This window comes from Ranitomeya imitator, chromosome 4, assembly GCF_032444005.1.
Source record: "Ranitomeya imitator isolate aRanImi1 chromosome 4, aRanImi1.pri, whole genome shotgun sequence".
Classification (NCBI taxonomy): Eukaryota; Metazoa; Chordata; class Amphibia; order Anura; family Dendrobatidae; genus Ranitomeya; species Ranitomeya imitator.
Window position 1 is genome coordinate 554,857,717 of NC_091285.1, and position 20,902 is coordinate 554,878,618.

Genomic DNA, 20,902 nt, shown 5'->3' on the forward strand with positions numbered 1-20,902 from the left:
CTCTTTGTCTTTTTAAATTAAAGTTAATATTAAGTTTATATTTGTGTTATGTTCACAGGGAGAAGAAAAAAGTTTCAGATGAAGATGATGATGATGATGAAGACGATGATGATGCTAGCAGTGGCGAAAGTGACTTTGATCTGCCAAAATCTAGATCCAGACAAGTGCCATGTAGAAGGTATGTTTGACTATTTTATGGTTTCCAATGACTTCGTCTGATATGAAGTTAGAGAAATTGTCCCTAGGACAGACCTCTTTACATTACAACCAAAATAAAACTATACTTGTAGATGGAACAGTCGGAGGAGGTATAATTCATCTAGGGGTTATAGTTATAGCCACTACATTGGGGTAGGGATAGTAGGGATGTTGTCATGTTTATGGATCTGACACTTGTCTTATTTGTCACCAAGATATATTTTATACAGTAATTACAATTGTATCAGTTTATAGGTGTAAGACAGCTCTTACTGAGTGTGTTGGGGGACACTCACTTGACCGCGATATTCAGGCACACAGGAACGGGTTTCTCACACAAACAGTCCATGTGGCTTATTTTTATGTAGCATAAACTGGGTCATGCACAGTTCATTATATACATTTTAACTCTTATAATTCATATACGGCTTTAACTCACAGTTCAAACACTACACCCGCGAGTCCTCCTCTGACTAGTTCCCGGGGGTGTCCGTTCACCATATCGACGTCTACTCACATAGCATCACGACATGAGATTGCAGTCTCTAAACACGCTGGTCCTCTGACCAGTGACGGTGGGTGACCGCACAGTTCATAGAAACCCCTTTATCTGGAGTTACCTTGCTGCAGCTCCTACTCCACACGCTGTCTCCTTGTCAGTCCACACTCCTGGGAAGCAGCCTAATGGGGATCACTGTCCTTGTGACCCGGGCACTCATAACTGTCCAGACCCTCCGGAGGTCAGTAGCTCCGCAATGCAGTGCCGTCACTGACCCACTTGGGACCGTCCAACACACAGGCCTCTCCGTGTGCTATTCAGGACATCCGTCCCCACTTGGGACCGTCCAACACACAGGCCACCAGGTCCCAAAGCCTCACCACGTGCTCTTCAGTGAGATAGCACTCCCAACACATAAGCTTTTCCAGGACCTTGCACACAGACCATACAGATCCAAAACACTCTCCACCATGTGACCACACCATGGTCACATTATGTACCTGTAACCCCTCCCCTGGGTGGGAGGTGTATATGGTTAGTCAGACCCGCCCAGCTCTCCAACTAACCCTGTAAGCCTCCCTTTACAACTATAGGTCCCAAAACAACAACATTACTGGCATACAGCACAGATTTCCTCTGCGACACATACCGGCCATATACAATAATGCCAGTCACTATCTCATTATCACCATTACAGTTATGCCTCCATGCGTATCCTGAGGAGCACATACAGCGCCCCCTAGCTGTAGCATGGGTCACTACATCACATAGGTTACTTATTCTTGAAAAGTACTAAGTTAAATTTATTTTTTCTTTTCTTTTAAAAGATCATTAAGAGGTCGAAACGTAAGGAAACCACAGAGGGGAAAGAGGAGAAAGGCCGATTCCAGCGAGGAAGATGATGATGATGATGAGGATGATGATGCTCCGAAAAGACAGACACGACGAAGCACAGCCAAAAATGTTAGGTGGGTACACCTATTTAAATGTCTGCCTATAACTTGGTTTACGTGTTTACTAAGCAGAGTCAGATACACCTGGAGTTAGCTATGGATATGTGATAGCTGTGGATTCTACAGACAGCCACAGATACCAATGATGGGATACAGATAAAAGGCTGCCAGACTCCCTGGGGACAAAATGGATGGACTGCACTTGCTAAAATACAACCTGTTCCTCTCTAATTTCTGTCAGGCAGTCTATATAGGCATACTCATGGTGGAATGGGTCATCATCTTTGGTGTATGCTGTTGTAAAAGACTTAATTTAGGTATGCTTTAACACGTACTGTGCGTGACTGTTACTTGGAGGAACACTGTACAGTGTTGCATAACAGGAACAGACTTTGCACACAGCAAAGTTGGATCTATATGGGCGCCAGCATGTATAAAATAAAAAATATATTTATTGCATTACAGACAATGCAAAAGCGTTTCAGAACCAGCCTACATGTATCCAATGTCGGAGACTACAAAATTGACGTTCGCATTTATTCTCAAACTAGCTGCTTGCCTATTAGAAACATCAGTAACAATAAAACCATACTGACGTTACATAAAATGTATAAAATAGGCACAAAACGTAAAATAATATACTCATGCATGGTTTTATTACAGCCTTAAAAGGAATTTGTCAGTAGGATCAACCCTCCTATTCTATTTGTGCTTACAGGTCAAAGAAAGTAGAATACAATGATACCTTAACATCTGCATCCAATATCTTATTGCAAACAAATCCACGCTTTTCTTGCATGTAAATGAGCTGTTAAGATCTATGGGCTGGACATAGATCTCTCTGAGATTCTGCTTCCAGAGCTTATGTTAACTTAAAGGGAGAATTACTAGTGTGAGACATGTAATGACAGACACATTTCTCTCACTATCACACACAGCTCTACAGTGAGATCAGAACTAACAGTACAGCAGAAATGAACTCATTGCAAATATTTGCAGCACCACTTGTACTCTTATAGTGCTGTGCCTGATTATAACCATCACAGTGCAGCAGAGTTAAACCTTGTCTCATTGCAAACACATTCGCAGTGATGTTCGCTCTCTGCACTGCTCCTCCCCCACACTGGCTGCCAGTGGGATGGAAGCTGGGAGCACTATGAGAGGTCACCTGCAGTGCAAATGTGTCAGTACAACAGAAGTGAACTTCGTCTTATTACAGTGTTAGCTCTTTTGTATGTAGAGCCTGAATATATGAAATGTGTGGATTTCTCTCGAATAAGACATTCGATCGCAGATATAAAGTTAATATTTTATTCAGCTTTCTGTGAGTTACATGCCCATATAGTCGGCTTTACAAGGTTGGTTCTACTGACAGAGTTCCCTTTAACAACATTTACTGTATGTTAATAGCATTTACGGTAGTTAATTTAATTTGAGACACAAACATTTGTATTAATTTACTAATGTTATACTTCTAATATTACAGCTACAAGGAAGATGATGACTTTGAAACAGATTCTGATGATCTGATCGAAATGGCAGGAGAGGAAGTAGAGGAGCAAGAAGATAACCATGAGACTATTGAAAAAGTATTGGAATCCAAGACTGGGAAGAAAGGAGGTATATTTAGCAAGCAGAAGACACTTCTAGGAGGAGTACTGCTTCTTTCTATTTGTGCCCTGCATTTAAAGAGACGCCAAGGAGGAGAACTTCTGATTTCTAATTGTGCTCTGTGTTTACAAGACACACCTAGGAGGAGCACTGCTGCTTTCTATTTGTGCCCTGCATTTACAAGGCACGCCTAGGAGGAACACTGCTGCTTTCTATTTGTGCCCTGCATTTACAAGACACACCTAGGAGGAGCACTGCTGCTTTCTATTTGTGCCCTGCATTTACAAGACACACCTAGGAGGAGCACTGCTGCTTTCTATTTGTGCCCTGCATTTACAAGACACACCTAGGAGGATCACTGCTGCTTTCTATTTATGCACTGCATTTACAAGACACACCTAGGAGGAGCACTGCTGCTTTCTATTTGTGCCCTGCATTTACAAGACACACCTAGGAGGAGCACTGCTGCTTTCTATTTGTGTCCTGCATTTACAAGACACACCTAGGAGGAGCACTGCTGCTCTGCATTTGTGCATTTAAAGAGACACATCTAGAAGGATCACTCTGTTTTTCTGTGCTCTTCAATTACTGTTTTGTTCTTCCAGAGAATTAAGCCAATTCAATGTTTAATTTCAGTTACTGGAGACCCTACAACTGTGTATGCAGTGGAAGCAAATGGGGACCCCTGTGCTGACTTTAATCCTGAAACTGATGAAGGAGAACATCAGTTTCTTATAAAGTGGAAAGGCTGGTCTTACATCCACAGCACTTGGGAGAGCGAGGAGTCCTTACAGCAACAAAAGGTTAAAGGCCTGAAGAAGCTGGAGAACTTTAAGAAGAAAGAGGATGAAATTAAACAATGGTAAATTTGGATAAGTCTATAAACGTTTGATGCAGCATCTTTCTTGTGATATTGATTTTGTGTGCAGCCTTTTTTGCTTCTTCATTGACTGATACATAATCTTGCCAGGGTCGATGTAGCATGGTATTGTTTTCCAAATGAACTTAATGGATAAACTAGTCACCACTAGATTAGAGTATGGTAAGTTACTTTACAGCTACATTTGGTGTATACAGTGGGGCATCTTTATGAATATACGGTAAGTCTAATTCATAGACATCGCAATCTTACACTTGACAGTCTTCAAACACATCAGATTTATAATATGGTACAACTTTGACATTTTGGCTCAATTTTTGATGGACGCTGGGACATACCTCCTTTATAGTAAAGCCACACTTGTAATATGCACATAACAAATATGAAGTCATGAAAGTAATTTGCAGCAGATTCCTGGCGTATTTTGCTTAATAGCTGTAGTTTCCAAAATGGGGTCACTTGTGGGGGGTTTCCACTGTTCAGGCACATCAGGGGCTCTCCAAATGCGACATGGCGCTCGCAGACCATTCCATCAAAATCTGCATTCCAAAACATCACTCTTTTCCTTCTGAGCCCTGCCGTGCACCCAAACAGTAGTTTTCCCCCACATATGGGTATCGCCGTACTCGGGAAATTGCACAACAAATTTTATGGTCCATTTTCTTCAGTTACCCTAAAGGAACAATTTTGTGGAAAATGTAACATTTTTGTTTTTTCCTTCCACATTTCTTTAATTCCTGTGAAGCAGGATCAGATTTTAAAATTGTGTTTCATTTGGGTATTATGTGTCACGTGGGCCCCTCAAAGTGGCTCCTCAAAGTCACTTCAAATGTGATGTGGTCCCTAAAAATATTGTTTTTGTAAATTTTGATGCAAAAATGAGAAATTGCTGATAAAATTTTGACCCTTCAAACTTTGACAAAAAAAAAGTTTATAATAATGTTGCTGATGTGAAGTAGACATTTGGCAAGTGTGTTTATTAACTATTTGTTAACTATTTTGTATGATATAACTCTGGCTTAACGGCAAGAAAAAGGAAAAGTTTGAAAATTGTGAAATTTTTGCCAAAATTCTGATATTTTTACAACTAAATGCAAAAAATATTGATCTTAATTTGCAACTATCATGAAGTACAGTATGTCACGAAAAACTGTCTCTGTATCACTGGGATATATTGAGGCATTCCAGAGTTATTACTCCATAAATTGACACTGGTCAAAATTGAAAAAATTGGACTGCTTGGGAAGGTGAAAACAGGCTCGAGGGTGAAGGGGTGAAGTGATGATATAACTGATCTCTGCTGTCTAACTTTGTGGTTGCCCAATTAAGGCTACTTTCACACTAGTGTTGTTTTCAATACGTCGCAATGCGTCGTTTAGGGGAAAAAACGCATCCTGCAAATTTGTTTGCAGGATGCGTTTTTGCCCCATAGATTAACATTAGCGAAGCATTGCGACGCATTGACACTTGTCGCAACCGTCGTATGACGGTTGCGCCGTGTTGTGGCGGACTGCCGGGAGCAAAAAACGTTACATGTAACATTTTTTGCTGCCGACGGACCGCTTTTTCTGACCGCGCATGCGCGGCCGGAACTCCGCCCCCACCTCCCCGCACCTCACAATGGGGCAGCGGATGCGATGAAAATCTGCATCCGCTGCACCCGTTGTGCGGCGCAAACAACGCTAGCGTCGTTGCCTCTGCACATCGCATCGCGACGTGCAGCGCACGACGCTAGTGTGAAAGTAGCCTAACGCTGCATTCAACAGTTGGGACCAAGAGGCACGATCCACGTTTTGTATGTATCAAAAGTAGCACCTGCATAAAGTACACATCCCCACAGAGCAAATTCTTGTCCAGCTACATCAAAAAAACATTTAAAGTTAGACTGCAAATAGAAAACAGTAAAGAAACGTTTTCTCTGGTCCTTAAGGGGTTAAACAGCAGGTCCAAATGTTTAAAATCCATATCTATGTTTTATTGCTAGGATAGCAAAGATTTCTCCTGAAGATCTGGAGTATTACAATTGCCAGCAGGAGCTAGCCCTGGAACTGAACAAGCAGTACCAGATAGTTGAGCGGGTCATTGGTAAGTGTGTTTCTACTAGCGACAATAGTGTCACTGCTATGGGGCCCTTTATGAGGGGGAGGCCCAGCAATGAGCTCCCTTTTTTTGGTTGCTGACATGCATCCGTAGCATTTTCCAGAAATCACCACTAGGGGGGGGGGGGGGGGGGGGTGTAAAAAAAATGCTACGTATGGAGCTGCCCCTAGTGGTGACTGTGGGTGGACAGTGTTATTATATGGCAGTAGTTTATGGGAGAGATAATGAGGGCCGCTCCTATAGACGCGCCTGTTAACACACAAGTTGTATATAGTGGGTGAGGTGGAGAACTTCTTCTTCATGTAATATAAAATCCTCCAGTTTTAAGGTCAGGCCGGGTATTGTTAGCTGAGCCAGAGCTATCAGCAGGGTGTTCCAGCTACTTGTGGCACATTACCGGGGGATACCGGGCACCCCTTGTACTGTGCATTAGGATAGCACATCTGTACAGTTAGGCTGTGGTGTTGCATTTTTGCTGCGTTTTTTAATGCAAATTTTAAGCTGTGTTTTACAGTACCAGCAAAAGCTGTAAGATTTCAGAAATCTCATGCGCACGCATTGTGTTTTTTTCCTGACTGAATTGGAAAACTGCGTTTTTGCAAGTTGCAGCATGTCCCTTCTTTCAGCAGTTTTGCACCCATGGAAAGCAATGAATAAGTTCAAAAATGCCCGTATCGAAGTTTTTGGTGCATAAACCTAAGGAGTTTGCCTCATTTTTTCAGGGGGGGGGGGGGGGGTTGGGGGCCGCTAAACTTTATCAGCAGACACAAGAGACAATAAAAACGCAGGTTTTTGTAAGCAGGTTCTTTACTGCCAAGAGAGCAGGTTTTGCCTGCAGAAAAAAATGCAGCAAAAATGCAATATGCGAACTTAGCCTTACAGTGATCCTTTACCCTAATACAAATGCAGATTTATCTAACTTCTAACGGGGGCAACCGAAGAGTTTTATATTCTGAGGCCTGGACTGCAATAAGTAACGCTCTGTATATTGCTTTACAGCTGTGAAGACCGGTAAATCTGCCTCTGGACACTCTGACTTCCCAGGTAATATATTCTACCCCAGCATATAGTACGTACACAATACCATCTGGTACTGATTTTATTATCTTTCTCTGCTGTATGTGTTTTCTTTCATTTCCGGTATTTGGGAGTATTTTATACTTGTGCTTCTTCCTTCATTTGGCTGCAGCTTTCCGTGTTTTCCTTCTATTTTGCATGTATTTGCTAATTATATTTTGTTACGATTTTAACACGTTCTTTTTATTCTGTTTTTCATGTCATTTTGTTTGCTGATCTAATTTATAAAATGACATAAAAAAGTCTAACTGTGTGAAATTGTGTTTTGTGTGAGTAGCAGAGCTACAGCCTTGGCGGATTAAACACTGGTAAATTGTGTTGCAGTTCACAGCAGGAAGAATTCGTCCTCCAACGAGCCGGACTACCTCTGCAAGTGGATGGGCCTTCCTTATGCTGAGTGCAGCTGGGAGGATGGCGCACTCATAGGAAAGAAATTCCAGCACTGTATTGATGGCTTCAATAGCCGGAATAACTCAAAAACCACCCCTGTGAAAGATTGTAAGGTGGGCACAGTATTACACTGACCGCTGTCTCATTGTAAACCATCTTCTAGTCCCAGCCAGTGGATGCTGGCTGTGTTGTACAGCTGGCACCTGCCTCTGACAGTAGTGACTGGAGTTTGCTCCAATTGCTGCTGTTCAACCAATGACATCAATGTTTAAATGGATCCTTACTGCCTGCCCAACAGGATCCTGATGTACCAATGCTGTACTCTTATGAAAACCAGTCACCTTTTCCAAATACAAAAATGAAGAAGTTAAAAAATATATTTGATGTCACCGTCTGAAAAAGTTAAATCTATAAAAATATAAAATTCACTCATGCTGCAAATGCCATAAAAAGTAAGCTCCAGAATTGCTGTTTTTTTGCTCACTGCATGTCCGCTAAAAAATCCAATAAAATGTGATCAAAACATCATATGTATCCTAAAATGGTACTAATAAAAACTAAAGCCCTGCAAAAAACGGCTCTTAGAAAAAGGGGGGGGAAAAGTAAGAAGCACAAAAATGTATTGCTGTTGAAGGGGCTAATAAGAATGTTTATTGAATTTCTAGATCTAATATTAATTTCTCTCTATTTTGGGCAGGTCCTAAGACAGAGACCACGGTTTGTGACATTGAAAAAGCAGCCCACCTATATTGGTGGTGAAGGCCTGGAACTCCGTGACTACCAACTCGAGGGTCTCAACTGGCTGGCGCATTCTTGGTGCAAGTATGTGTCAGTCTTCAGCCTTGCAAATATGTGCTAAGTTTCTATGGACGCCTGAGATCATAGTGTGGTTTTAATTGAAGCTAGAATTGTATGTGAGAAAGAAAAAATACACGACTTTCCTGTATAATTTTCCACTGTTTTGATATTTAACCACTCCACTTCCAGACCATTTTTCGTTTTTTTCCTTCCCTTCTTCCAAGAGCCATAACTTTTTAATTTTTCCATCAATATACCCATATGTGGGCTTGTTTTGTGCGTAGTGTACTAGAAAATTGGAAAAAAACAATCCAAGTGCTGCAACAAAAGTGCAATTCCACAATTGTTTTTTTTTTTTTTACTTACCATGTTCACAATATAGTAAAACCGACCTGGCAATATGATTCCACAGGTCAGTACGAGTACACAGATGCCAAGCATGTATAAATATTTTTTTTATTTACCATATATACTCGAGTATAAGCCGACCCGAGTATAAGCCGACCCCCCTAATTTTGCCACAAAAAACTGGGAAAACTTAATGACTTGAGTATAAGCCTAGGGTGGAAAATGCAGCAGCTACCGGTGAATTTCAAAAATAAAAATAGATACCAATAAAAGTAAAATTAACTGAGACATCAGTAGGTTGTGTTTTTGAATATCCATATTGAATCAGGAGCCCCATATAATGCTCCATACAGTTTATGATGGGCTCCATATTAAAATATGCCCTATATAATGCTGCACAAATGTTGATTATGAACCTATAAGATGCTCCATACAGACATTTGCCCCGTATAAGATGCTCCATACAGATAACTCCCCCATATAATTCTGCACATGGCCCCATAAGATGCTCCATACAGATAACTCCCCCATATAATGCTGCACATGGCCCCATAAGATGCTCCATACAGATAACTCCCCCATATAATGCTGCAAATGGCCCCATAAGATGCTCCATACAGATATTTGCCCCATATAATGCTGCACATGGCCACATAAGATGCTCCATACACACAACTGCCCCATATAATGCTACACATGGCCACATAAGATTCTCCATACAGACATTTGCCCCCATATAATGCTGCACATGGCCACATAAGATGCCCCATACAGATATTTGCCCCATATAATGCTGCACATGGCCACATAACATGCTCCATACAGATATTTGGCCCAAAACTGTTGCTGCGATAAAAAAAATGACATACTCACCTTTCCCGTTCCACTGCTGACCGCCGCTGTTTCTTCCCATCCTCTGCACTGACGATCAGAAAGAGGGCGGCACGCACTAATGGCGTCACTGTGCCCTCTGACCTGAGCGTCACTGCAGAGGACGCGGAAGACAGCGGCGCCGCCGATGGCATGAGGAGCAGGTGAGTATCGCGCACTGCCCCCCATCATACGTACCTGCTCCTGGTGCCGTCACTGCAGGTCTGTTCCCCGGCGCCGCATTTTCTTCCTGTAGTGAACGGTCACCGTTACCGCTCATTACAGTAATGAATATGCGGCTCCACCTCTATGGGAGGTGGAGCCGCATATTCATTACTGTAATGAGCGGTACCATGTGACCGCTCAGTAAAGGAAGAAACTGCAGCGCTGGAAGAAGCAGGGACCACGCCTGGAGTAGGTAAGTATAATTACACAGCTCCCCCTCCCCTGCCGACCCCTGCATATGACTCGAGTATAAGCCGAGAGGGGGACTTTCAGCCCAAAAAAGTGCGCTGAAAATCTCGGCTTATACTCAAGTATATACGGTAAGTGGTGAAAGAAATTTGCGTGAAAATTATTTTTTGCTGTTGTCGCCAGTTTTCAAAACCCGTAGGGTTTTTTTTTTGTGCCCTGAGCTGATACCATTTTGGAGTAGATACAATGTTTTGATCGCCTCTAATTGCAAAATGTGGGTGATTTGACCTTTTTTGTGTTTTTTTTTTTCGTTCAAAAAACTTTTTTTTTTTTTTTTTTTACTTTTTACTGTATTTAACTTGAAGCTTCGATCATCCAATCTCTAGTGCTATACATAGCAGAGCTTCATCCCTGCTTTGTCCAACATAAACCATGATCTCCTATGTCACAGGATAATTGTAACGACAGGCAACAGCGGTCATGACAACCCATCGGCTCCTCACGATCACGTCACTGGCCTGTCTATGTGAGTGTGGAATGACGAGCACCCCTGTCGGCAAGTGTTAAATCTCACTGTCAGAGATTGATAGTGAGATTTAACAATTTAACAGCCATGGGCAAAGCATTGCTCCACCCGCAACTGTTAAAGGCGCATGATGGCTGATTAAATCATCCGTCATATACGGGGAAAAAAAAAGCGGGCTCAGCATGTGAGCCCGCAATAAAGACAGTGACACGACATATAATGTAAATATATGTCGTGAAGGGGTTGTTCTAGCATTTTTTTCTAAGACTGAATGTTTGCTGTTTGGCATACGCCTTAGCTGTAACTGATTATTTTCTATAAAAGCCATGAATTTCAAGAGGTTGTCCACTACTTTTTCATTGATGGACAATTTTCAAGATAGGCTATCTGTATCTGATCGGTGGGGGGGGGCACAGCACTGTTGCCAGCAGTGGCCAGAAGTTCTCAGATCCCCACGAAACACAGCAGTTCTGTCACTTCTTTAGTGTCCGCAGATTAGCCTTCAATAAAGTAGTGGCCAACCCCATTTAAATACAGCATTAAGTCTATTTGCATGTTTAACCCCGCCATGACATGCTCCGTGCCTGTCCAGCGCTAAATGTATTGGGCAGGCTCACGAGATGAGCTCGCTTCATACCTGGCAGATCATGGCTGTGTGTTACTCTGACAGTGGAATTTAACAAGTGGCAGCATAGAGGCGTGTCATGTCATGAGCCCATTGGCATGCCTGTGACATGATTGAGGGTTGCTGGTGGGTTGCTATGACAGCCAGGGGTCTGCTGAAGACTACTATGCTTGTCATTATGGAGCACCCTTGAAATCTTTTTTTGTGGCCAGGCTTCAAACGAGGACTTTTACTAAAGGCAATAATGCTGTGGCATCGCAGCATAAAGCCCAAGTGATCAGACGATCGCAGCTTCGTAGCGTCTCTTAAAGGGAACATGTCACCCCGAAAATCGCGGGTGAGGTAAGCCCACCGGCATCAGGGGCTTATCTGCAGCATTCTGTAATGCTGTAGATAAGCCCCCGATGTTACCTGAAAGAGGAGAAAAAGACGTTATATTATACTCACCCAGGGGCGGTCCCGCTGCTGGTCAGGTCGGATGGGTGTCTCCGGTCCGCTGCGGCGCCTCCCATCTTCATTACAAGACGTCCTCTTCTGATCTTCAGCCACGGCTTCGGCGCAGACGTACTTTGCTCTGCCCTGTTGAGGGCAGACAAAGTACTGCAGTGCGCAGGCGCCGGGCCTCTGACCTTTCCGGCGCCTGCGCACTGCAGTACTATCCTCTGCCCTCAAGAGGGCAGAGCAAAGTACGCCTGCGCCGGAGCCGTGGCTGAAGATCAGAAGAGGACGTCTTGTAATGAAGATGGGAGGCACCGCAGCGGACCAGAGACGCCCATCTGACCTGACCAGCAGCGGGATCGCCCCTGGGTGAGTATAATATTACGTCTTTTTCTCCTTTTTCAAGTAACATCGGGGGCTTATCTACAGCATTACAGAATGCTGCAGATAAGCCCCTGACGCCGGTGGGCTTACCTCACCCGCAATTTTCGGGGTGACAGGTTCCCTTTAAGGGGGACTATTAAGAACAGTATAAAGTAAAAAATAAAAAAAAGTAAAATTTTAAATCACCCCTGGTCTTTTCCCCATTAAAAATAAAGATATGAAAAACAAATTCACAAATGTGTTTGGTCTATCAAAATATAAAACACCAATCTGTATACACCATAACTGAATAAAAATCAAGAATGATAAAATAAAAATTTGTTGGTTGCTGCAATTCTGCAAAAAATGCTGTAATAAGCAATCAAAACTTCACATCTATCGAAAATGGCATCAATAAAAACTTCTATTCTCCATCAACAGAAAAATAAAAAGGTTACGGAAAATGGCGACACACTTTTTTTTGCAAACTGCTGATTTTTTTTTCACCACTAAAATAAGAAAAAAACATTGGACATGTTTGGTATCGCCGTAATCATACTGATTAGCAAGAACCATATTGCAAGGTCATTGTTATCACAAAATGTACACTGTAAATACAATTTCCAAAAAACAATGTCAGAATTGATTTTTTTTCACAATTTCTTTCCCATTCGAAATTTTTCGCTGTTCTCCAGTACACTATATGGTAAAATGAATGGTGTCATTCAAAAGTACAACTTGTCCCACAAAAAACAAGCCCTCGTATGTCTATGAAGAGGTGTGGCTCTTGGTAGAAGGGGAGGAAAAAACAAAAATTCGCTACTCCGTCCCCCAGCACCTCCTCCCTCTCCTCTCATTTCTGCTGAAGACTTTGCCTCTTTCTTTAAACAGAAGATCGATACGATCAGAGAAAGCTTTGGCTCACAGCACCCAATGCCCCTCTTAGCTGCTCAACCCTTTTCCTCCAAAACCAGCTTCTCCACTATGACAGAAGATCAGCTCTCCATCCTCCTGTCAAGATCACACCTCACCACTTGCACGCTTGACCTCCTCTCGTCTCACCTCATCCCTAACCTCGCCACAGTCTTCATCCCAACTCTAACACACCTCTTCAACCTCTCACTCACAACTGGTGTCTTCCCCTCATCCTTCAAACATGCAAAGATCACACTTCTCCTCAAAAATCCCCCCCTCAACCCATCCTCTGTGTCTAGCTATCACCCGATATCCCTTCTCCCTTATGCCTCAAAACTACTGGAACAGCATGTACATCTTGAACTGTCCTCCAACCTCTCCTCCTGCTTCCTCTTTGATCGGTTACAATCTGGCTTCCGACCCTATCACTCAACTGAAACTGCCCTAACTAAAGTCATCAATGACCTACTAACTGCCAAGAGCAAGCGATACTACTCTGTCCTCCTTCTCCTGGACCTGTCTTCTGCCTTTGACACTGTGGACCACTCACTCCTGCTACAGATTCTCTCATCTCTTGGCATCACTCTTGGCCCTATCCTGGATCTCATCATATCTAACACACCGAACATTCAGTGTCTCCCTCTCCCACACCACCTCCTCACCTCGCCTCTTGTCTGTCGGTGTTCCTCAAGGCTCAGTTCTAGGACCCCTACTCTCCTACATCTACACCTTCGGCCTGGGACAGCTCATAGATTCCCACAGTTTGCAGTATCATCTCTACGCCAATGACTCGCAGATCTACCTCTCCGGACCTGACCTCATCTCCTTACTCACCAAAATCCCACACTGTCTGTCTGCTATCTCGGCCTTCTTTTCTGCTTGCCTTCTAAAACTGAACATGGACAATACAGAATTCATCATCTTTCCTCCATCTCACTCTACCCCTCCACCAGATCTATCCATCAATGTCAATGGCTGCTCACCTTCCCCAGTCCCGCATGCTCAGTGCCTCGGAATGATCCTCGACTCTGCCCTCTCTTTTAAGCCACATATCCAAGCCCTTGCCTCCTCCTGCCGTCTCAAACTCAAAAATATTTCCCGGATCCGCACATTCCTGGACCACGAAACCACAAAAACACAAGTGCACGCCCTTATCATCTCTCGCCTTGACTACTGCAACCGCCTACTCTTTGGTACCACTCCAATCCATCCTACACTCTGCTGCCCGACTAATCTACCTGTCTCCCTGCTATTCCCCAGCCTCTCCCCTATGCCAAGCCCTTCACTGGCTTCCTATCGTCCAGAGACTCCAGTTCAAAACCCTTACTATCACATACAAAGCCATCCACAACCTGTCTCCTCCATACATCTGTGACATGGTCTCCCAGTACTTACCTACACGCAACCTTCGATCCTCATAAGATCTCCTTCTCTACTCCCCTCTTATCTCCTCTTCCCACAACCGCATCCAAGACTTCTCCCGTGCTTCCCCCAAACTCTGGAACTCTCTACCCCAACACATCAGACTCTCGCCTACCGTTGAAACCTTCAAAAAGAACCTGAGGACCCACCTCTTCCGACAAGCCTACAGCCTGCAGTGATCCTCAACCTACTGAACCGCTGCACGACCAGCTCTACCCTCTCCTAGTGTATACCCTCCCATCCCCTGCAGACTGAGCCCTTGCGGGCAGGGTCGTCCCTTCTTCTGTACCTGTTAGTTCCTTGTCTTTTGCTCATGTTTATTGTGTTTGTCCATATTTGCCCCCTTTTTCACATGTAAAGCGCCATGAAATAAATGGCGCTATAATAAAATGTATAATAATAATAAAATGTTAATTGGTCCCTTCGTGAAAGGTTTAATGCCTGAAAATAAATGCATTTTTTTCCTTTTTTAACCACAGGAATAACAGTGTAATCCTAGCGGATGAGATGGGCCTGGGAAAAACTATTCAGACAATTTCCTTCCTCTCCTACCTGTTTCACCAGCATTTGCTTTACGGCCCATTTCTTTTAGTGGTGCCCTTATCTACTCTAACATCCTGGCAAAGAGAATTTGAGGCCTGGGCTCCTGAAATAAATGTGGTGGTTTATATAGGAGATGTTGGGAGTAGAAATACAGTAAGTAATGAACCGCACTAAAGAATACTTCTGTCCGTAATATGTGTCTCGGTGAATCAACCAATGTAACCGTCTTTTCCCTGATGTAGATAAGGGAGTATGAGTGGGTTCATCAACAGAGCAAGAAGATGAAGTTTAATGCACTACTAACAACATATGAAATTTTACTGAAGGATAAGGTGAGCAGTGCTGACACTTCTATCATTCCTGGAGTCATGGCTTCAGCCATCTGAAACGTCAATGTGCATTTGATAGATTGATCTGTTTGATGGCTTTTGGCAATTGATGTAAGGCCCTCATACACATTAGAATGCTGTTCACAGAACGATGTTTTGTACGATTCTCCGGGAGCCATCTCAGTTGAACGATTGCTCTTGTGTTTTGTATGTCGGCCGGTGGCTTATTTCCTGGAGAACAATATGGTTGGGAGTCTAAAATCGGACAAAAAGCGGCGCTCCCTTATTCATTAGACTGGTGGCTGTACACTTCATTATTGGCGGGTTCAGCCGACATTAGTCTAATAATGTGTATGGGGACATTTAGGCCTCATTATGTGTGATTGGTCATCTGCGTTTTTCATGGATTTCACACGTATCCAATTATAGTCTATGGGGATAAATCCAAAGGAAGAAGAAAGCAGCAACATTTCCGTTATGTGACGAAGAAACCTTAGTCCTTTATTTCCAATATAAATTCATGGACAAGGTAATAAGAGCAGGGACAGTGCAAATAAAAGGACGACAGCCGTTTCGCGTTATGCACGCTTCCACGGGTCCAGATAAATTAGATCTGATTTGCAGATTAAGGTCGAACATTCAGGGGAATTGATCGATCAGAAAACGGACAGAACTTGGATACCATCTGTGTATCATGAATGTTGTTTGTTTTTTTCTGTCAAATGGGTAGGAGACTCTTATACATTTTTTTTTTGCTTGTTATAAAAACAAATCCTACATGGATGGTAAAAATGGGCACACAGACGGAAAATAGATGAAAATAAGATCCAGAAGCACGGTCTGCCATGTCTTACGTGCAAAAAAAAAAAAAAGACTTCTGAATGAGGCCTACTCATGAGTTTCAGACTGCAGCACACAATGCTAATTTAGGTGTCAAAGAGCAACGGCGTAGCATAACAGATGAACAGATCCAATGTTGTTTGTGATATAACTCCTTTTTTTTTCTCTGAAGGCTGTTCTGAGCAGTATTAATTGGGCTTTTCTTGGCGTTGATGAAGCACATCGGTTGAAGAATGATGACTCCCTATTGTACAAGACTCTCATAGACTTCAAGTCAAACCATAGATTGCTGATTACTGGAACGCCCCTCCAAAATTCTTTGAAGGAACTCTGGTCACTCCTGCACTTTATTATGCCAGAAAAGTAAGAACTGCATCTTGTCCATGAGCCCTACCTCGCAGCACTCAAACTGCCAATTTGTAATGGCATCCTCTAAACATTTTGCAGTTCTTGTACTCTTTGTAAAACTGTCCATTTGTTAGCTAAATTTGGGAGGATGAGGGGTCTAGTTATAAAATATACAGTGCACCTTTCAATTTATTATCTAGCTAGCTGGCAATGGGTCCTGGCTCTTCTTCACATGTGTATGAAGTGGCCATTACCTCTTTAGTGACTGTTCGTCGGATTTGTGCACTTACTATATGGACCAGAGTCAAGACCTGAAACCACTCTATACAGTGTGGGTGATGGCTGTGTTATACAGCTGGCACCCCAAAGTAACTCCTGCAATCGGAGCTAGCTCCAAATACAACAGTCAAACCTTGACAGTAACATTCACAGTGACATTTTTAATGTTAGGAACAGATAGATGGGGGTTATTGCTCTTGGAGGGTGAGGTGAAAAGAAGAATGCAAAAAAATGGCTGTGTTTCTAAGGAGTATAACAATTCTTCTATATTTTCAGGTTTGAATATTGGGAAGACTTTGAGGATGAACATGGAAAAGGGAGAGAAAATGGCTATCAAAGTCTCCACAAAGTTCTGGAACCATTTTTGTTGCGAAGAGTTAAGAAAGATGTAGAAAAGTCTCTTCCAGCTAAAGTAGAGCAGATCCTCCGGGTAGAGATGTGTGCTCTGCAGAAACAGTATTACAAGTGAGTTCTTACCTGAAATCTTTTGTGGCACTGTGCCATCTTCATCCTGCTGACAGCACATCTTTCCATGTTTTCATGAAGGTGGATCTTAACAAGAAATTACAAGGCTTTGTCTAAGGGAACAAGAGGTAGCACATCTGGCTTCCTTAACATTGTGATGGAACTAAAAAAATGCTGCAATCACTGCTTCCTTATCAAATTCCCAGAAGATACAGAAAAAGAGACCAAGCTTGAAGGTCTTCAGGTCCGTGAATTATGATGTGTAGTGCATGCCTGCTATAGTAAACTGATGACCTGCTCCTCTTTAGGCCTTCAGTTTGTGTTGTCAAATCTGAAGACAGATTTTATTTTTAAATATCCATGCAAAAAAAATAAAAAAATAAAAAAAAATATATATATATATATATATATATATATATATATAGATATATCTCTCTCTCTCTCTCTCTCTCTCTATATATATATATATTATAGCTTACTGATTAAAAGGATTTATTACATATTATTTTTAATGAGATTTAAGGGAGCCACATTTTTCTTTTAAGCTGTTTTGAGGTGAGATATGAAGGTACCCTGCACCAGGGAATAGGATGCGCCTATTTATGTTCCATAGTACTGTAAACTGACTGTTCACTATTCTACCGCCTGTGCTGAAGAGAGTGCAAAGCAGAGGTGGGCAACCTGCGCATCTCAAGACGTGCACGGAGTCCTTGGGAAAATTGTCACAGCATTTTTTGGTACTTTCTATAAATCCTTTTCTCATAGCCTTTACTGGTAGACACATGAAATTATGGGTGTATACTGAAAGTTGCTGTAGGAAGAAAGGAAGATACTGGATGGGAGACCACCTCATCTCGGAGAAAGACAAAAAACGGAGAGCGACAGGAGAGAGACGCCAGCTGGAATCTGGTCTAATGGAAGTAATTGCTACCAGGAATGCAACTTACCAGAGACGCATGAGCAAGGAGATGTTCTGGATCGGTCAAAGGAGAGGCCTATAAGGTGTCAAGACCAGTATGAGATCCCATTGCTCCAAGAATGACTAGTAAAGAGGAACCGAGTGAGCTACACAATGAAGGAAAGACCTGATTAGGAACTTGGGAAAACAGATGCTTCTAAAAAGAAACAGACACCAAAAATTCATCCCTTGTGGAAACTGAGAACCAGGTCAAACTCAAGACCCAGCCGCATGAAAACTAGAAGACCCAGTAGACAGAAGGGCATAGAGGCGACATGGTTGGACACACACCAATGAAAAAGATGTTCCAAGTATGAAGATGGGAATAAGACAAGGAGGGCATCCTTACTTTAGTACTAGTTAGAATGACTGGAGAAAAACTGAAGACTTCACAACTATGTCTTCAACAGCCATGTCGTTACAGTGAACGACTGCAAACATGAGTAGAAGACAGGTCCTTGTAAATGTAGGTCTAGATGATCCAAAGATCCCCACGGAACATCTGTGGGAAGGTTGATTACTTCCTCTCACCAGGATCTTCTGGAATAGTCTGGGGCGATGAGGATGACATGAACACCTCCCAACTTGATGTTCTTGACCTTCAACAATTTGCTTCAGTCTAAATGGCATCAGATAGACATCTGCAGGAAGACATCCAGGTGAAGAGACCACTTTCCCACGGATAGCTCTTCGTGACTTAGGCAGTCTGCATCATAGTAGTCTACTTTGGGTATGCTGAGATTGCTGGAATTTTTCACTTTGCCAAGACAAAATCATAGCTCTTTGCCATGGCTGAATACCCTGAAAAGTGGACTCCCGGAAGATTGTTCACCTGGGAAGACTGGCGTCAGTCATCGTCATCTACCAAAGATAAGAAAAAGAGCAACCAAAGCAATGGAGGGGGAAAGACCTACCACCGAAACAGAGAGTGCCTTATGCTAAGCAGGAGGAGAATTGGATGTTCCAAAGAGACTACGGTCTTGTGTGCACCAGTACCTGCAAGCCAACTGTATCAGTAAAGGTTCCTGCCATCTAGATGGATGAGGATACCGCCTTCGCAATTACAGACTTTGTTCTCCATCATTAGTCAGAATTAAAAGGTCAATTCCAATCTGTTTCCTTAATCTAAAGGGGAAAAGAGAAAAATATTAGAAAGAAAAAGCATTGTTGGGCAGACAGGTCTGAGGGTCCAGGCCTGTGTCTGCCTCCTAAGTGACACTAAGCCAGGGATGCCAAATTCAAATACACAGAGGGACAAAATTAAATGTTTGGACAAAGTCGCTGGTCAACCATAGCCCTCCATACAGTATAATGGCCCCAAATAGTCCTCCATACAGTATAATGGCTCCACATAGTGCTCCATATAGTATAATGGGCCCCACATAGTTCTCCATAAAGTATAATGACCACGCATAGTACTCCATACAGTCTAATGGCCCCACATAGCATTCCATACAGTATAATGGCCCCACATAGCGTTCCATACCTTATAATGGCCCCACATAATGTTCCATACAGTATAATGGCCCCACATAGCGTTCCATACAGTATAATGGCCCCACATAGCGTTCCATACAGTATAATGGCCCCACATAGCGTTCCATACAGTATAATGGCCCCACATAGTGTATCATACAGTATAATGGAAAATGTTGGGCAGGGGGGCCCGCCTGGTGTAGCAAGCCAAATATACTCACCCTGTGAGCCAGATTTGGCCTGTGGACCAGAGTTTTACATATGTTCCCTAAGTTACAGTAAATTAGTTTATTCTGATGTCTGCAGGTGGGTGCAATCTGCAGGGAAAGAGCTAACTTTTTCTTTAAGTGTAATTCATAGTGTCAGCCTCCTGGTGGCAGCAGCATACACCCATGGTTTATTATTATTATTTATTGTTATAGCGGCATTTATTCCATGGCGCTTTACATGTGAGGAGGGGTATACATAATAAAAACAAGTACAATAATCTTAAACAATACAAGTCATAACTGGTACAGGAGGAGAAAGGACCCTGCCCGCGAGGGATCACAATCTACAAGGGATGGGTGAGGATACAGTAGGTGAGGATAGAGCTGGTCATGCAGTGGTTTGGTCGATCGGTGGTTACTGCAGGTTGTAGGATTGTCGGAAGAGGTGGATCTTCAGGCTCTTTTTGAAGGTTTCGATGGTAGGTGAGAGTCTGATATGTTGTGGTAGAGGGTTCCAGAGTAGGGGTGATACGCGAGAGAAATCTTGTATACGATTGTGGGAAGAGGAGATAAGAGGGGAGTAGAGAAGGAGATCTTTCCTGTGTTCTCCAATGAAGTGACTGAGAAAACTCACTTTTTGTCCCATAATCTAAAAACATTTATTTAATTACTAGGTGGTGGCCCGATTCTAACACATCGGGTATTCTAGAATATGTATGTATATAGCAGCCACATAGTATATAGCACAGGCCACGTAGTATATAACAGACAATTACTACGTGGCCTGTGCTATATACTATGTGGCTGCTATATACATATTGTAGAATACCTGATGCGTTAATACAGGCCACGCAATATATAACAGTGGCCACGCAGTATATAACACAGCCCAAACAGTATATAACACAGCCCACGAACTATATAAAACAGCCCACGCAGTATATAGCAGCCACGCTGTATATAACACAGGCAACGTAGTATACAACACAGGCCACGCAGTATATAACACTGGCCACGTAATATATAGC

At 42.8% G+C, this 20,902-nt stretch overlaps 1 protein-coding gene across 3 annotated transcripts in view; it reads left to right on the top strand.

Moving 5' to 3' along the window:
- Positions 1–20,902, top strand: part of CHD2 (chromodomain helicase DNA binding protein 2) — a 123,313-nt gene that overhangs the window by 39,288 nt on the left and 63,123 nt on the right. For all 3 annotated transcript variants that reach the window (XM_069766265.1, XM_069766266.1, XM_069766267.1), the window contains exons 6-18: positions 59–178; positions 1,525–1,665; positions 3,137–3,270; positions 3,898–4,123; positions 6,126–6,226; positions 7,241–7,285; positions 7,643–7,821; positions 8,406–8,530; positions 14,907–15,123; positions 15,213–15,302; positions 16,312–16,502; positions 17,043–17,231; positions 17,313–17,475. In XM_069766265.1, the coding sequence (XP_069622366.1) occupies positions 59–178; positions 1,525–1,665; positions 3,137–3,270; positions 3,898–4,123; positions 6,126–6,226; positions 7,241–7,285; positions 7,643–7,821; positions 8,406–8,530; positions 14,907–15,123; positions 15,213–15,302; positions 16,312–16,502; positions 17,043–17,231; positions 17,313–17,475 (1,921 nt within the window). The remainder of the gene's footprint in view (positions 1–58; positions 179–1,524; positions 1,666–3,136; positions 3,271–3,897; positions 4,124–6,125; positions 6,227–7,240; positions 7,286–7,642; positions 7,822–8,405; positions 8,531–14,906; positions 15,124–15,212; positions 15,303–16,311; positions 16,503–17,042; positions 17,232–17,312; positions 17,476–20,902) is intronic.